The 17,352-nt window shown below is 38.9% G+C and overlaps 1 protein-coding gene across 2 annotated transcripts in view; it reads left to right on the forward strand.

Moving 5' to 3' along the window:
- Nucleotides 1-17,352, forward strand: part of capzb (capping actin protein of muscle Z-line subunit beta) — a 107,950-nt gene that overhangs the window by 61,883 nt on the left and 28,715 nt on the right. For both annotated transcript variants that reach the window (XM_080214897.1, XM_080214898.1), the window contains exons 4-6: nt 6,179-6,292; nt 11,665-11,806; nt 14,062-14,178. In XM_080214897.1, the coding sequence (XP_080071023.1) occupies nt 6,179-6,292; nt 11,665-11,806; nt 14,062-14,178 (373 nt within the window). The remainder of the gene's footprint in view (nt 1-6,178; nt 6,293-11,664; nt 11,807-14,061; nt 14,179-17,352) is intronic.

The following is a 17,352-nucleotide window of genomic DNA, read 5'->3' on the forward strand; positions in this document are numbered from 1 at the left end:
TATCTTTGATCCAGCAGATGGCATGATTCTTTGTCACAGGAAGGAAGGCTTAACACTTGGGTTTAGAAAAAATGGCTTCATTGTTTTTCTGATGAAAGGATCCTGGTCCCTTTGGCAATGGTAAAAATCAATCACGCACAAGATTCTTGCTTGTTCCACTTAAAACTCAAGTAACAGGTGGTTTAATTTACACATTTAATGGAACAGGCGTATACTGCTTTTAGTTTTCTGATAGCCTGGTGAGCTTTATGATGTGTGGATGAAACTGGGAATTTTAAGTATCTTGTATATTTCACTTCTTTAAAAGCTTGCGCTAGTTGTAATGGCTTTTGAAAATGTTAATTTCAATTTTGGCTTTCGTTTCTTTTTACCTTTAATAAAATTATCGATTTTTGAATTAAAATGGATTGTCCATAATGTGCAACAAAATGATTAAATCAGGAACTCTGGCATTTAATCCTTTTTTTTAGGAAGCAATGGATTTTTCACTCTTAGCTGTATTCCCAAATATTCCTTGGTGAAAGGAACATGTTTGAATATTAAAGCAATCTTTTCAATTCTATTAATTATATTCAATACTGATGTACCATCTATCACAATATCTAAACTCTGAAAAAATATTGCTTTGGGTTTTAGATTGCTTGTGTTTTTTTTAAGTTTTACACAAGCTTTCTTCCCTGAATCTCTCTTAAATGAAATCCTTATGGAGACACTGGTGCCAGTTACACAGTTTGAAATCGTTAGTTTCAACAAAAAACATTCTCTGAAAATAATACATTTTCCTTATAGTCACAGTGACTAGGGCCATGTGGCCTTCTGCTGCGCACATAAAATGCTCTTTAACTTGTTAACCTAGTTTTTAATCCCTTACCAGTTCTCTATATATAAAATGTTTGTGGAGGGTTTTTTGAGGTTGAATGGCTCCAGATCAGCTCAGGCTGGACTGAAAATTGTATTTCCTGTTAAAATGTATGGACACGTTCCAGGAGGCAGGCATCTCTTCCCTATTGGCAGCATCCCTGGAGTGATGGAGGCCTGAAATATTGGGGTCTCTGCATTGCCAATTAAATACCCTCTTTTAAATGTCTGTTTATGCAACAGAAAGCCATATCGTCCAAGCCACAGTATTCTGGGGGAGGAAAGCAGAATTTGGTCAGTCAGAAATCTATTTTTCCTGCATAGAGAAATGTGGAAGGATATTGAATATAAAGAGCTCCCCCTCAATTTTCCATATCCTTCGAGTTGAAACCTGCACACAATCTGATTTGCATTTGTAAGTTCTGTTTTGAATGGTGTTGTGTTGAGATAGAGGCAAATAGACATTATTTGTGACCTGACTCTAATGTAGCTCTTTCTGTAGAGCTGATCTAATTCTAATTATTAAATGCAGAATGCTTGGCATTTGTTGTTACCATGGCAATTACAGCTCTTGATATAGTTTGCAAATTAAGATGTGCACCATATGCCTACATAATATGCTGGCAGTTTGAAGATTGTATGCTCTTAATCTAAAAGAACATTTGCCAGAATTTAGTGTCTATAAATTTTAATGCTCACTGCAATTTGTGGTATATGCAAGCACTAATGTTTACCAAATGGCTTCAGTCAGATTCACAATTTTCAAAGGAAAAATGTGTATTTGTTTGGAAATTAGAAAAATGTAAAACTTGAGTTTATTTGAAAGCAATTTTATTTTGGTTTTAAAATCTTATGTCAACTGTACCACAGAGCACTCTCCGGGGAGAGGGCAGCTGGTTTTATGTTCTACTTTTGTAGCAGTGTTGTTCTGTAATCACCTACTCGGCGTGAATCTGAGCCTAGATTCTGTTGCCCTCGCTCCCCTCTGCCTGGCCAAATCCAGCTCTTAGAGCTTCACTTTCAGTAAAACTTAATGGAAGTATCTTTTAAGGTGCTTTTGAAAGTGCACTTCCCAAGAAATCAATACCCCGCATTTGTCACCACTTAGAATATTTACTTATTGCACGTGTCTTGATGGTTTAAAGAAAAAATGTGCCCACACCCTCAAAACAAAATTCTTCTCTTGGCAGTTTAAATATTTTGTACCAATATAATGTCAGTTATTTCTTTACAATATCTATGCAATGAATGTTGGGGAAAAAGTCATAGAATTCCTTCAGTGCAGAAGGAGGCCATTTGGCCCATCAAGTCTGCACCAACTCTCCATAGGAGCATCCCACCAAGGCCCTTTCCCATAATCCCTTGTATTTACTATTTTCTCTAAACTACACATCTTTGATTTGATTTATTATTGTCACATGAATTACTGTGCAGTCAAAAGTATTGTTTCTTGTGCACCATACAGACAAAGCATACTGTTCATAGAGACGGAAAAGAGATAATGCAGAATGTAGTGTTACAGTCATGGTTAGGGTATAGGGAAAGATCAACCAAATGCGAGGCAGGTCCATTCAAAAGTCTGAATTAAAGCATTGTTAGAGAGTTTAAAAAGAGTTGGAATGAAGTTTTTGGAATGAAGTTTTAGGAATGCTGGGCACAGCTTGCAAGAAGTAGCCACATTCTGGTGCCATATTGGAACTGCTTTTATTAAAGAGCATCTCGGGATACTAAGGGTAATTTACCATAGCCAGTCCACTTAACCTGCACATCTTTGGACTGTGGGAGGAATCTGGAGCATCCAGACATGAGGATGTGTAAACTCCACAGAGTCACCCAGGTCCTGGCGCTGCAGTGCTGACTAACCACTCTGCCACTGAAATGTAAGAATTCAAAATTAATAATGATCTTTTCAAAACTTTATGGTCAGAGACCGGATCTGTTTTCTGAGTAACACTAACTCGCCATGCTTGACACTCGAGATATCTAAAGCTTGCAGTTAGCGCTTTTCAAAAATGTCTCCAAGTATTTCATAATCCATGAATTATTTTGAAGTACATTGACTGTAGATAAATAGCAGCAGAGCTCTAATAGTGATGAGATGAATGACCAGTTAATGTTTTGAGAGAAATGTTGCCCAGGATTTACTAAGAAGTCTCACTACTCCTCAAACAGTGAACACAGTAAGAAATTGTACAACACCATGTTAAAGTCCAATTTGGTAGCAAACGCCATTAGCTTTCGGGGCTTTTTCCCTTGGTCAGGTGAGTCACCTCAAATAGTGACACAGGGCCTTAAATAGGTACCTTGGGTTCACCTGCCATACTATGGACAGCAACTCTAACAAAGTTGTGCTCCATGAGAAAAGAACCTGAAGTTGAACATGTTTAAACTTGTTGACGTCTTATTTCTGATTAGTCAAATGGATCCTGACTTACTTGAGAGTCAGTTTGCATTAGTTCAGTTTAAAACATTGGCACTAGAAGATAGAGGGAGAAAATTTCCGGCACACTTATGCAGTATGTTGCAAACCTGAACATGGATGAGACTGTTTGGAAACACAATTGAGGAACCAGTGATGGATAAATCAAAAGCAAACTGATTTGGCAAGGAAATCTCCAGTTTCAGAGCACGTGATAGGTGTCTACCTTACTGTCAGCCCATTCCCTGTGTTCGTGCCCAGTTTTGGTCTCCTGATTTGAGGAAGGTTGTGGCATTGGAGGCAGTTCCGAGGAGGTTCACCAGATAGATTTTGGGGTTGAAGGGGTTGACATATGAGGAGAGATTAAACAGTTTGGCCTTATATTCGCTGGAGTTTAGAAGGATGAGAGGGATCTGATTGAAATATATAAAATCATGGTAAATACAGACTAAATGTTTCCTCTTATGGGGCAAGTTAGAACAAGAGGTCGCAGGTATAGCTTGCGAGGTGGTAGATTTAAAACTGAGATGAGGAGGAACTACTACTCGCAGAGGGTGGTGAATTTGTGGAACTCGCTGCCCCATAGCGCATTGGAGTCTAAATTGTTGAATGGTTTCAAGAGGGAGATAGATATATTTCTAATAAAACAGGGATATGCGGAGAGGTGGATTTGAGACCTGGGAGAGATCAGCAATGATCTGATTAAATGGCGGAGCAGGCTTGAAGGACTGAATTTGTCTAGTTCTGCTTTTCAAACAAATTTCAATATCTAAAAAACCTTAAATAGTGATCTTTCAGTGCAGTCTTGGTCCCTGAAACAACTCTGGTTTCTTCACTTTATAGATAGCCAACAGAATTCCTGTTATCGTGGAATCTAATGTGTTAAGTTTGCCAGAATTCCCAACTTATGTTTGTGTGCGTTTGCTTGCTGTGCAAACCTTTCAGTCACTGCAGTTGGTAACATCTGTGTTTAATATTTTGTGTTCTTTCTCTTCTTTATTGTATGACTATATAAATAAACAAGCTTTATGCCACGTAAATAGGGATGAAATCTGCCTGTTGTTTTAACACAACTTTTTAATCATTTGTGCTTTTAAATTGGTTGACAATAATTATTGAGAAATAAAGTCTCATCTTAAATGTTTTAAATGAATACTAATTAAGTATTATCTGTAAATTGAAGATTTGCTGTTAGCAGAATTTTGGTGGGGGAATATTAGTGGTATAACTTAATGTTTTGCTACGTTATACAGTGTTACATCTTCATCCTGTTATTATTAATGCCCAAATGTCTCTTTCTCGAACATGAAAAATGAAGTTTTCAGATTGAAAGACACAAGCCACTAAAGGTCAGGCATATCTTTAAGAAGTACGACAGTAGTTGGAAAGGCAAATAGTAAAATGTTGGGACGTGCAACCAGGTCTGTGGAATATTTAAGTCCAAGAAAATGATGCCAGTATTTATTAAGTAGGACCACCCATGGTGTGTTGTCAAGCCAGGCTTAAGGGAAGGCATTAGAACTGTTTGGAGTACTGCAACTAAGCTGATTTTTTACTTTATTTTCAAGCTACTTTGAGAACCAATGGTAATTAAATTCAAGAAAAAAGGCTAATGGGCATGAATCAAGTTGCTAAAATGAAGACTCTTAATAGACTAATTGTAGGCCAGTACAGTGTAAAATTTATAACAGAAGGTGCAAAAATAAGACCTTAAAATTATTTGCTAGGCTTATTGTAAGAAGTAATTTATAACTCCAATCGTCGTAAAACAGTGCCTTCTGTCAGAAACCTGAAAATATTCACAATATGAGATAACTCGTATGGACCGAATAAAGTTATAAACAGGAGTAAAACCAGAGGTGGGATATTATATAATCAGAACATCACACCCATAAAACATTCATTTTCAGATGATTTTTGCATGGCTGTATTTATTTAAAATCCTCATTGTGATTTTACCTCTGAATTGCTTATGTTTCAAAACATAAAGCATTAGACATCAATTTGCCATGACCTTGTGGCAGATTGTTGGAAAGATCGTGCCAACTGCAAATTGCTATTCTCAGCTCTATTCATCTCCAAACAGTTTGATGAATAGCAACCAAGCATTGGTCAATTATTGGGTATAAGGATATTTTCCCCTTGGTAGTTCAAACAATTTATTTAGGTAAGTCACTCTAACAGAATTCTTATACTATTGTTACCCAATGACATAATGGTTTGTATTTGGTCTGCTTAGTTGGCTGAATGGCTGACCTGTGATGGTGTGACATCAAAAGCGCAGGTTCAAATCCTGTACCAGCCATGGTTATTCATGAAAGCCTGTCATCTCAACCTTACTCCCTCACCTGAGGTGTGGTGATCCTCAGGTTAAAATTGCCACCAGTCAACTCTTCCCCCTCAAAGGGGTAGCAGCTTATGGTCATCTGGAACTGAGAGACTTTATCTTACCTTTATCACTTAGAAGGACAAGGGCAGCAGATCCGTGGAAATGTGATCACCTGCAAGTTCAAACCACTCACCATCCTGACTTGGAATTATATTACTATTCCTTCACTGTCACTGGGTCAAAACCCTGGAACTCCCTCCCTAACAGCACTGTGGGTGTAATGACACCACATGTTGAGCAGTTCAGGATAAAGCTGTTAGATTTTAACCTGCTGTTGTGAGACTTCTTACTGTGCCCATCCCAGTCCAACGCCGGCATCTCCACATCACAGTTCAAGAAGGCAGCTCACCACCACACCCATGGTCAACTTGGGGGAAAAAAAACAATAAAAATGCTGGCTCTACAACTTGTTTTATACAAGCAAACAACTGTGTATTGGTGGATTTGGTGGGTAGTTCACGAGCCTTTGTAATGCCCCCTGTTTTTGATGGCTGTTCCCCTTTCTTTCTTAGGTCGCCTTGGAGTAATAAATATGATCCCCATCTGGAAGACGGTGCTATGCCATCAGCTCGCTTGCGGAAACTGGAAGTTGAAGCCAACAAAGCATTTGATCAGTATCGAGATCTGTAAGTCAGATATACAGTTAGGTTTTATAACATTTCCTGCATTACTTTTAATCTGAATGTAACCAGTTACATTTTGCCCATTGCAAACTTAGTTTAAAATCTCATAGTGCTTTAATATCTCACCTTGGATGAGATTTGGCCTATCTATTTAATGTTGAATTTATTTTCAGATTAGTGCATAATAATCAGTGATGTTACTTTGAAATGATTATCTGGAATTAGGCTGACTTCAGATAGTCACTGCCTAATTGTGGAATCTCTTTTAATGGTGTCTGGAATTCGTACTAAATTCTACAGTGAAATGCCAAGTTGCATGCACCTTTTGACAAGTTGTGTCCCCACACGGTTCAAGTGAGTTCCTGATACAGCAATCTTGCCTCCCTGTTTTTGCAAACCATATGTATGATGTTAGAAACTGTCCAAATGTTACTTCAGATGACTGACTAGGCTGGAATAGAAGGATGCCAATTATGATCTCAGCAGTGGAGCAAGGAACATGAAAATATGGTTTGTTTATTGCTTCACTCATCTGCTGGGAATTGAGTTAATCTCATCCTCCTTCATTTGTTTTGCAATGAAAGTTGAATCATGTTTTCTTTGTTTATTCTCAGACTATAGACCACCTTCATCCCTTGAACCAGTGCAACCCTTGTGGTGCTGGGACTCCTATAATATTGTTAGGTAGAGGATTGCAGAATTTTGATCCAGTGACAATGAAGAGCTAATGGTATACTTCCAACTAGAGTTGGGATGCAACTTAAGTCAGAGATGATAGTAGTTTTGTAACATTGCTACTTTTTTTCTGGGTGAGAGAAACTAAAGGACTCTGAAGTGTCCTTAAAGGAAGATTGATGACTTTCTGCATTGTATCCATTGGGTAGTGTATTCTAACTCACAGTGCATTGCTGGTTAAGATATGCAGTTCATTGGAATAGGGGCTGTTGCCATTGACTACTTTGTTTTACATAGTGTCATGCTTCTTGGATGTTGTTGTGGGTGCATTCTTGCAGCTAACTGAAATCCCAATTACTCCTGAATTGTGAATTTGTGAATGGTAGATGTCCTTTGAAGGATCAGCCAGCCATTCAATGAAAGTACCTAGCCTCTATCCTGCTCTTGAAACCAATATGTTGATGTGGCTGATCCAGAGAAAGTTCTGGTAAGTAAAAACTTCCATGATGTTGATGGTGGGGTAGTTTGTGATTATGCTGCCTTAGGGTTGCTGATGGGACCATTTCTCACTGAAGGCCGGTATTTATGGTAAAAATATTAACCCATCACTGCAACCTATCAAGATTCTGCTGTCGGCTTTCATGTACCACCACGTTATCAGAAGAGTTGTAACTGGAGCTGAGCACTGAATTATCAGCAAATAGCCTCACTTGTGAAAGACAGGGTCCTTTGATTTAAAATCTCATCCAAAAATCACCACCTCTGGATAATACAACATTCTCTCAATGCTGGAGAGTAATGTGCCCATGTCCTGGTATGGGAGCATGAATGTGCAACCTCCTTATTCAGCTGTGTGTGCTACAAGGTCGGTCAAGCTAACAGATGCAATGTTTTCTGCAGTCAAACAATGTCCAGTTGCTAGCAAAATATCTTCAAACCAAATCAGCAATTGAAGTGTAGATGGCTACCCATGGGTATTTGATTCAAACCTGAACTGATTTGTCAGCAAAAGGGGTTACAAAGTAAGTAAGAACAGACTTTGTGTCGAGTAAGATGAAGTTTGCATATTTTACAAGGAACATGACTTGTCTATAAAAACTGAAAATTGCTTTGCCTCGGGTAGATTTTTTATATTTGAGCTAATTTTTTTTGGGAGAGGATTTCTGCAAAATCTGGCATTTGACAAAGCCACCACCGTTATATTATAGAATATTATACATTTAAGATGTGCTGTATCCTGCCAGTATTCTCCCTAGAGTTTAATGCATAACAGATTTTTCCATCTCTGTGATGCTGTGTTCAGTCTATGGCTTATTCACCAAGCAGTAGCATAAAATGAAACATTAAAAAACACTTAATTACTTAATAGGAAGCTAATTTATTCATTAATTTTGGAACGGACTCGTGCTGAAGCATCATCAACCAGATTACACCAGTAGTCATGTATGAAAATGCCAGTATTTTCTAGCTGATGTGCAGTAATTTTGGTGTGTTTATAAGAGAGAGAGAGACATATGTATGTATCTTTGTATTTTTAACTCTCTGCTTGGGATGTGGGCATTGCTGGTGAAGTCAAAATTCATTGCCCACCTCTAGTTGCCCATGAGCTGCCTCCTTGAAATACTGTATTCTGTGTGGTGAGGGTGCTCCCACAGTGCTTTGGGATGGGAGTTCCAGGATTTTGACCAAGCACCAATAAAGGGTACTAATGTGTAACCAAATCATGATGGTGTGTGACATGGAGGTGAACTTGGAATTAGTTGTGTTCCTGTGCATCTATGTGTATCTGTATGTATGTATATAATGCATCTTCACCCCAAATTCATGGTTCATTGCAAAGATATGCTAAGGTGCATTTCATTGTCCCAAACAGATGACTTTAAGACAGGCTTTTTCAAAGTGAGGGTCGCAACCCAAAGATCACCTGACTTGGGTTCCAAGAACTGTACACTACCCTAAATGCAGCTAAATCCTTCTGCCTCAATTTATATTCCTTTGGAACAGTAGTCTGCAACCATAAGAGGCAACAGCGACCAACTCAGCGTGCCTCGGCAAGTACACTTGCACCAAGCTCCCTGTACAAATGTGCTTTTGGTGCAAATTCATTTGGAGGTGAGGTTCTTTTACTTGCAAGCAAAACAAGAGGACTGTGGACATGGATTGCTTTGTTACAAGCGATGGCCAGATTCATTAATAGACAATGTCCCTAGTGGTTGGGATCTCGCATCAGAATCTGCTAGAGAGAGCTGCTCTAGAGAGTATACAGCAGAACATAGCTGTGCTACTGTTAGTTCTGCACAGGTTACCAGGTCCTCCAGTGAACAACCTATGAAGAAGAAACTAAAATTGGGAACAAAGAAGTAAAAAGATGATTTCTTTATGTATGGTTTTGTTAACTGTGCCAGTGCAAATCAGGATGCAAAGCCCATGTGTGTTATCTGCAGTGAAATGTTGATGAATGAGTGAACACAGCATGGATCCTGAAGCTTGGCCAGTTGGCAAAAGTGGGTCCTTGGGAGAAACAATTTTAAAAACACTACCTTAAAGTCAAAGCATTTGAAATGCATTGTGTTTATCAGTGGCCCATGGGTGACGCTAAGTTTTTTAACCTCTTATAGATTGAGCTGATCAGTTCCAGACTTTCACATTGCTCAGCAGAGCCTTGTTTTCCGTGGCTACTCGGCGCTGTCTTGTTCTGTGTTATGAGATATAAAAGTACCAGTAACTTCTTTTCAAGAACTAGCAAGGTTTTTTCTGTGCAAAGGCAGAAGCCATGCATTTCTGTGTTCATGTTAAGAAATTCACAAATTAATTTTAAAAAAAAGTCACTCTTGCCTTTTTTTTGTTTAATTTAACTTTGCATTTGCAAGAGCCACATTGATCTGTTGCTGTTGTTGGTCCAATTGTTTGTCAGAACCAGCTGTTCACTTCCACCATCATTTTGATGCACATTATTTTAACATTCTGAAATTGCCATCGCTTCTCATTTAATGGTCCATTATATTGGATGCTTTGTAGTAATTTCATCTGCTATCCAAAACGCATTACTTTTCAGTAATTGTGCTTAATTCAAGTTAGAACTGTGAATATTCCCAATAGTATGTTAATTTTTTTGTACTTGACAGTGGATAATCTCTTTTGGATTAGTGTACTCCCACTGACAGAGTTTACATTTTCTATAAACTAGAACTAGTGTGCTTTTTGAACCATCAACCCTAGCCACTTAGTGGAATATACCACATCTTTCCTACATGTGGTGAAGAATACGTGCTCAATCTGTCTGCAAATCTGTACACAAAATAACTGACACATTTGTGTAACGTTAGACAGGGAAATGCACAGTTCTCAGTACAAATAGTATGCTCAATGTTCACACTAATTACAAACTTTTCAGTTCTCTTCAAAGTGTCAGATTAGCACAGATGTTTGTACTGCACTAACTCAACATTAAATTGACCCTTAAAAAGTAGTCAGTTCTCTGGCTAGGTTCAAACCCAGGTAGCCTTTGATTGGGTGGCACAGTGATTAGCACTGCTGCCTCACAGCGCCAGGGACCTGGGTTCAATTCGGGCCTCAGGTCACTGTCTGTGTGGAGTTTGCACATTCTCATTGTATCTGCGTGGGTTTCCTCCAGGTGATCCGGTTTCCTCCCACAGCCCAAAGATGTGTGGGTTAGGTTGATTGGCCATGCTAAATTGTCCCCTAGTGTCATGGGATTAGCAGGGTTACAGGAATAGGGCCTGGGTGGGATTGTGTTTCGTGCAGACTCCATGGGCCAAATGGCCTCTTTCTGTACTGTAGGAAGTCTATGACAGCTTTCTGGTTGCATGATTACCAAGATATATTTCTAAATTTCTTTAAAAATCTCCTAGAAAAATGGAAACTAAAAGTTAGCATGCTTCAATCTTTGCTGGTTGGATATTCATAGGACCCTCCTTAAAACATCTACTTAAGTACAAATCTAATCAGCCCGATAGGATGCATATAATGGAATGGAATGGCTCGATCCATTGAGCACTTCCAAATATTTGGAATGATCTGTGAGGCATATCCCTATCTAAGAGCAAAGGCCATCTCATTGTTACAGGCATGATCCAATTAATGCCTGTTAGACCACTGTGAACTTAGGCAATAGTATCCATGTACTAGTGCCTTTAGAATGGCCTTCTTTTGTTCTCTGTAACTCTTTCAAAAAAGATGGCACCACCTGATTTTCTTCCTGACCACAACAGTAACCCAAAAAAGAAATTCATCAAATAATTCATAAGAGACAAAATTATTGTTGTCACCTTCCATATCATTTAAAAAAACAAATTTGAAAACTTGTTTCTGAGGCATTTTCATTCAAACGATTATTAGCAATTCTCTGTGCTTCAAAGGTGTTGGTACCACTTGTAACAGAGCAGCTGATAAAGAAATACAATGTTATGTGAGACATTAGCATTTACTTGTTTAATTTCAGAAATGTTATTGAATTTTTTAAATTGCCAGAGAAGTCTTTATGGAAATTTTAAGAAGTTTTCCGCTGGGAGCGACGGTTATTGGATTGTGGGGAATGATGTAACATAGAAGCCTTCCGCTTATGTACTTGTGCTTCTTTTGTGTATGAAGCTTGGGCTGAGAAAAATGTATCCAGAATTTAACAGTGTATTCTTGAGGCAGCCCTATTCTATTAACTTACATTTCCCTGTGACTGACAGATATTTTGAAGGAGGGGTTTCTTCTGTCTACCTCTGGGACTTAGACCACGGTTTTGCTGGTGTGATACTCATCAAGAAAGCTGGTGATGGATCAAAAAAGATCAAAGGCTGCTGGGACTCCATACATGTGGTGGAAGTTCAGGTAACGTCTTTGAGGAAAATTGGTAGTTGCTGGGTAGAGGTATCTAAATTTAAAAAAAAATTCTTGCGATGAACATCCCTGGCAAGACCAGTATTCGTTACTCATTTGCAGTTGCCCTTGAGCACGTGGTGGTGAATTGCTTGCAACCACGTTTAACCACATATAGGCCAGACTGGAAAATTGTGGCAGATTCCTTACCCTGAAGGAATGAAACAGGTGGATTTTTACAACAATCTGGTAGATTCGTGATTGTTTCATTCCAAATTTTTTTTAGTGACTGAATTTAAATCCCTCCAGCTGTTGAGGTGGGATTTGATCTCTTGTCTCCAGATCATCAACTCAGGCCTCTGGTTTACTAGTCCAGTAGCAATACCATATGCTACAGTCCCCCTTGAAGATAATTCATTGTATTCTGAGAACTCAAGAATTGCTATGCGCTTCAAAGGTTTGATTTTAAAATTGTGTTGACTGGTGCATTGCTTGCTATTTAAATCTAACCTCTTGCCATGATGTAGTTTCACATCGCTCGTGTCCCACTAATAGCGTGGTGCAATAGTCTTACCATTTACGCATTGTCGTGTAAAGTGGGTGAACCAACTCATCTCATGACCTGATAGCAGATCTTTATTCCCATCAGTAATTGCTCTTGTGGGAGCATTTAAGAATCAAGCATATTGCTGCTGTTGTGGAATCACATGTAGGCCAGACCAGGTAAGAATGGCAGATTTCCTCCCCTAAAGGACATTTGTGAACTAGATGAGTTTTTATGACAATCCCCAATGGTTTAAACTTTAACTCAATTCAAATTTCACTATCTGGGGATTCAAGCCATGATCCACAAAGCATTACCCTGGGTTTTGGGAATCCTAGTCCAGTGACAATACTACAATACCACTGCCTCCCCCAATATAATAGTTACTATTTTATAATATTTATATGTTATATTATAAATGTGACCACAGCTTCCTATGACTAGGGCACACTTTTTCCTATTCACATATCAAGACTCTAGAGTTAAAGAATCATAGAACAAAATCATAGAATTGCTACAGTGCAGGAGGAGGCCATTTGGCCTATTAGGTCTGTACCGATTCTCTGACGGAGCATCTTACCCAGGTTCACCCCCACTCTGTCCCAGTAACCCCATGCATTTACCCTGCTAATTCCCCTAATCTACACATCTTGGGACACTCAGGAGCTACTTAACATTGCCAATTCACCTAATCTGTGCATCTTTGGACAGTGGGAGGAAACCCATACAGAGATGGGGAGAATGTGCAAATTCCACACAGATGGTTACCCAAGGCTAGAATCGAACCTGGATCCCTGGCTCTGTGAAGCAGCAGTGGTAACCACTGTGCTGCCCCAAAAAAACAATATTCTGTTCCTTTTCATTATTTTTGTACCTATCCACTAGCTTTTCTAATCTCTGACGCACTGACTCCTACCATCTTCTGCTTCTCCTTAGTTCCTAGTATCTCACCAATTAGTCTAACTTGCCTGTCTTCGATCCAAAATAGACGGACTAATGCGTCCCTATGTTGAACTCTATTTATCCAGTTGCTTTGAAAAGTCCTGTCCCCACCTACATAATGCCATCTTTACCTGGTCTGGCCTACATGTGATTCCACATCTGCAGCAATATGCATGACTCTTACATGCTCCCTCAGGGGCAATTAGGGTTGGGCAATAAAGATCTACTATCAGGCTATGAGATTCACCCACTTCATGGCAATGCGTAAATGGTAAGAATATTGCACCATGCTATTAGTGGGACACAAGCAATGTGAAACTACATGTTACAGAGGTTAGATTTAGATAACTTTTTGTCATTTGCAAACTTGAATGTGCAATCCCCTTTCATCCAAGCCATCTTTTTTCATAATCCAAGTGCAAATACGTCTGTCACTGAAGTACAACATTTTCTTAGTCTTAGCATTGTTATCAACTGCAACGTCCTCCTGTTTTATCAGGCTTGTGATAATAGAGCTATAGATGTTTGCAACACAGAAGGAGGCCATTTGACCACTTCCATCGGATCCAGCTCTTTGTTTGAATCCAAAAATATTCCCATTGCCTGTATTTTTCTGTTTCAAATGCTTACCCATCCTTCTCTTATGCAGTTGTCTGCATCTCTTACTCCCTGTGGCCAAACATTCTACATTCAAACAACCCTCAAGAATAAAAGTGCTGATTGTATATGAAAAAAGCTGTTGGACTTGTGATGGATAATCCTCATTTCCCTCCATCTTTAGGAGAAATCAAGTGGACGTACTGCTCACTACAAGCTGACCTCCACAGTTATGCTCTGGCTACAGACAAACAAGGCTGGCTCTGGCACTATGAACCTCGGTGGCAGTCTGACCAGACAGGTATGGAATTGTAGTATGTTTCTGCCTCAGGGTTAATGCTTTTCAAGATTGAGATTCCCCCCCCCCAAATAAGAACATAAGAAATAGGAGCAGGAGTAGGCCATCTAGCCCTTCGAGCCTGCCCCGCCATTCAATAAGATCATGGCTGATCTTAAGTGGATCAGTTCCACTTTCCACAGAAATAAGTTACTCCACAATCTCCTCCACAGATATAAGTTACTCTAACCTTTTATTAAGGAGGGTTGGTCAACTGAAATGAGATACAGGAGGCTCTAGCTGCCTTGTATCTTCTGACAGAAAATTATCAATGCAGAACAATTCTGCATGTTAGTTGTTTTGGGGAAGAATTGCTCAGGCAGGTGAGACTTAAAGTGGGGTGTTGGGGGGGACAGATTTTTAAAAATATATATAAAATGCAAATTATGTGTTGTTCTGTTCAGTTAGCTGTGACTTCAGGGACTATTTAAGTGGTTCGTTTATGTCCCCTGTCTACCATTGACAGTATGCTTATTGGGAGAGATGTTTGGCACCTAATGTACCTCCAGAGACTGGCTGAAGGAATAACATCTGTTAGCTTTACGATTGCACACATTCTAATATGCCCATAAATGGAATGGAAACAGTTCAGCCAAAGTTGCATCTTTTGGGCTGAATACTACATCATGTGATGTTAACATATACTGATACAGGCAGACTGATGTAGATAAACATATACTTATGCAGGCACACTATTTCACTGATCACTATATTCGGCGATTGTAGTTGATCCCCACCTCACTGATTTGAAGTTACGAAACTATTTTTAGTGAGTTTTGAGTAGATTTGCTGTTAAATTATGTTGGTTCATGTGTGAGCAATAATGTCTGTTGTGTAGCTGTAAATTAAATTGGTTTGAAAAGCATGCCTGTAGGCACTGTATAGTCTGAAATTTACTTTGACAATTTTCAAACATATTTTTCAATTATAGAATCAATTTTTCAACTATACATGATAAACTGCTTCTGATGTAATCTCTAAACAATTGGTGTTTGCATTAGTATCTGCAATTACTAATGGCAGGGAATTCAGATTTGTACATACCACGCAGCATATAAGGGTTATAATCAGGGAATCAAATTTGTAACTTTGAGACCTCAAATAGAGTGAATAAACTTTGTAGAATTATGTTTGTAGTTAATGGCAGCTTTTATTATTGAAATTGAATGATCGATTGTCCATTATTGCAAATGGTCACTTGTGTTGACTTTTCATACCATGCAATCAGCCATTTCCACCTTGTGGCTCCTTTCAAAGCCACTTGAGAATGGCGGTGGAGAATTGTGCAAGGAGCTAGGTAATGGAATGCAGCATATCCAAGTACACACTAATGGGTTTACCATGCTGCCATAAACTGGTGCTGGTGAGTGCACTTACAACAAGGTCCTAACTTTCTGTGCTATTGGGGAAAGTATTGAGGAGAAAGCAATGCTTATTTGGAAGAAGTGGACTTACAAGGCATCACTTAAGGCTGCTCTTGTGAACCTTCTAGTGGCCAGCTAAGTGGCAAAGGCAGGATGAAAAGAAAAATGTTAATGTCATATGTAGATTGTGCCACGTTTTCGTACACCTTTCAGTTTACACTGAAGTCACATCATAATAAACAAATTTTGTGGAATAAACCTAACAAACAGTTGGATATAGGAATTCATTCATTGCAGAAAATGGAATCCTTTGCCATTTATCCCTGTACAGCAATTAAGTCTGTATGCTTATTCCAGTCTTTGAAAGAGATAGCCAGTTAATTCGACTCCCCAGTGATTTCCCCCATTGCCCTGCACTATTTTCCTATTCAAGTATAATGTCCCTATTGAAAGTTTTAGACAGTGCATTCCAAATCATACTCACCGGGGAAAAGAGAAAACTATTTTTCTTCACCTCCCCCTCCACCCCTCCCCAGTTCTTATTCCAATCATAAATTTGTCTCCTTTTTTTAACTAACCTTCTTGCCAGCAGAAGCATTTTCTCCTTACCTATTCTATCAAGGACCTTCATAAATTTTTTGAATACCTCTGTTAAATCTCCCCTTTACCTCCTGTGCTGTGAGGAGAATGGTCCTGGCTAATACCATCTCCCACATAGCTGAAGTGTTTTAGTTTTGGGACTGTTCAGTAAATCTCTTTGACATCCTTGCAAAAGTATGCTGCCCAGAATTGGGCACAATACTCCCAACTGTGGTCAGACCAATATTTCTCAATTGTATTTATAAAGCTGAAATTTTTTTCATAGCCTTGTCAACTTCTACCTTCAAAGGTTTGTTCCTCTATCTCCTTGAAAATATTTTTTGTTTTTTTGATGCAAGCATTTTTTGCAGTTTATTGTGTTACATTTGAAGTGTTCATTCCAACTACATATAACTGTTAGTAATCGGTGTAATTTGGAAGTGTTCCACTGTTTTTAAGTTTGTTGTCTATGCCTTTAGGAGAAATGAGAGTTTGGGGATAAAAATTCATCCTTGTCTGTACAGTATGAAAAATCTGGATGAAAGTGAATCTTCAGTGGAGCTACTCTATTGGAAGGTTTTTATTTTGAAGTCTAAAAAGTAAATCATGAATCTTTAAACGTTTTCTCAAATTCTTCCCAAAAGGCTGAAATGTGTAGCATCCAGATTTTGGTAATCACAGCAATTCCATGGTGCAGAGTGAGTTAAATGGCAAAATGGCTGCCTCCAGCCACGTAGTTTAAGTATCAAGGGACTGCTCGATTATTATGTTTTCAGTTCGTCAGTAGTGGTAGACATTAAATGTTGAGTGACGTCAAGTAGAATGCAATGGAATGCGATACAGCATGAAGGCAAGATTGAGCACCAAATATTTACGGACGTAAAGGAGTTTTTTAGAAATTAATTTGGGGGATATGGGTGTCACTGACTGGCCAGCATTTATTGCCCATCCCTAGTTACCCAAGAACATTACTGTGGCTCTGGAGTTGCATGTAGGCCATACAGGGTACAGATGGCAGATTTCTTTCCCTAAGGGGCATTAGTGAACCAGTTTGGTTTTTCTGACAATTGACAATGGTTTTATTGGTCATTAGATTCTTAATTCCAGATTTCTTCTATTGAATTCAAATTCCACCATCTGCTGTGGCGGGATTTGTACCTGATCCACAGATCATTAGCTGAGTTATTGGATTAAT

Source organism: Carcharhinus amblyrhynchos, chromosome 30 (assembly GCF_965287045.1).
Source record: "Carcharhinus amblyrhynchos chromosome 30, sCarAmb.v2.hapA, whole genome shotgun sequence".
Lineage (NCBI taxonomy): Eukaryota > Metazoa > Chordata > Chondrichthyes > Carcharhiniformes > Carcharhinidae > Carcharhinus > Carcharhinus amblyrhynchos.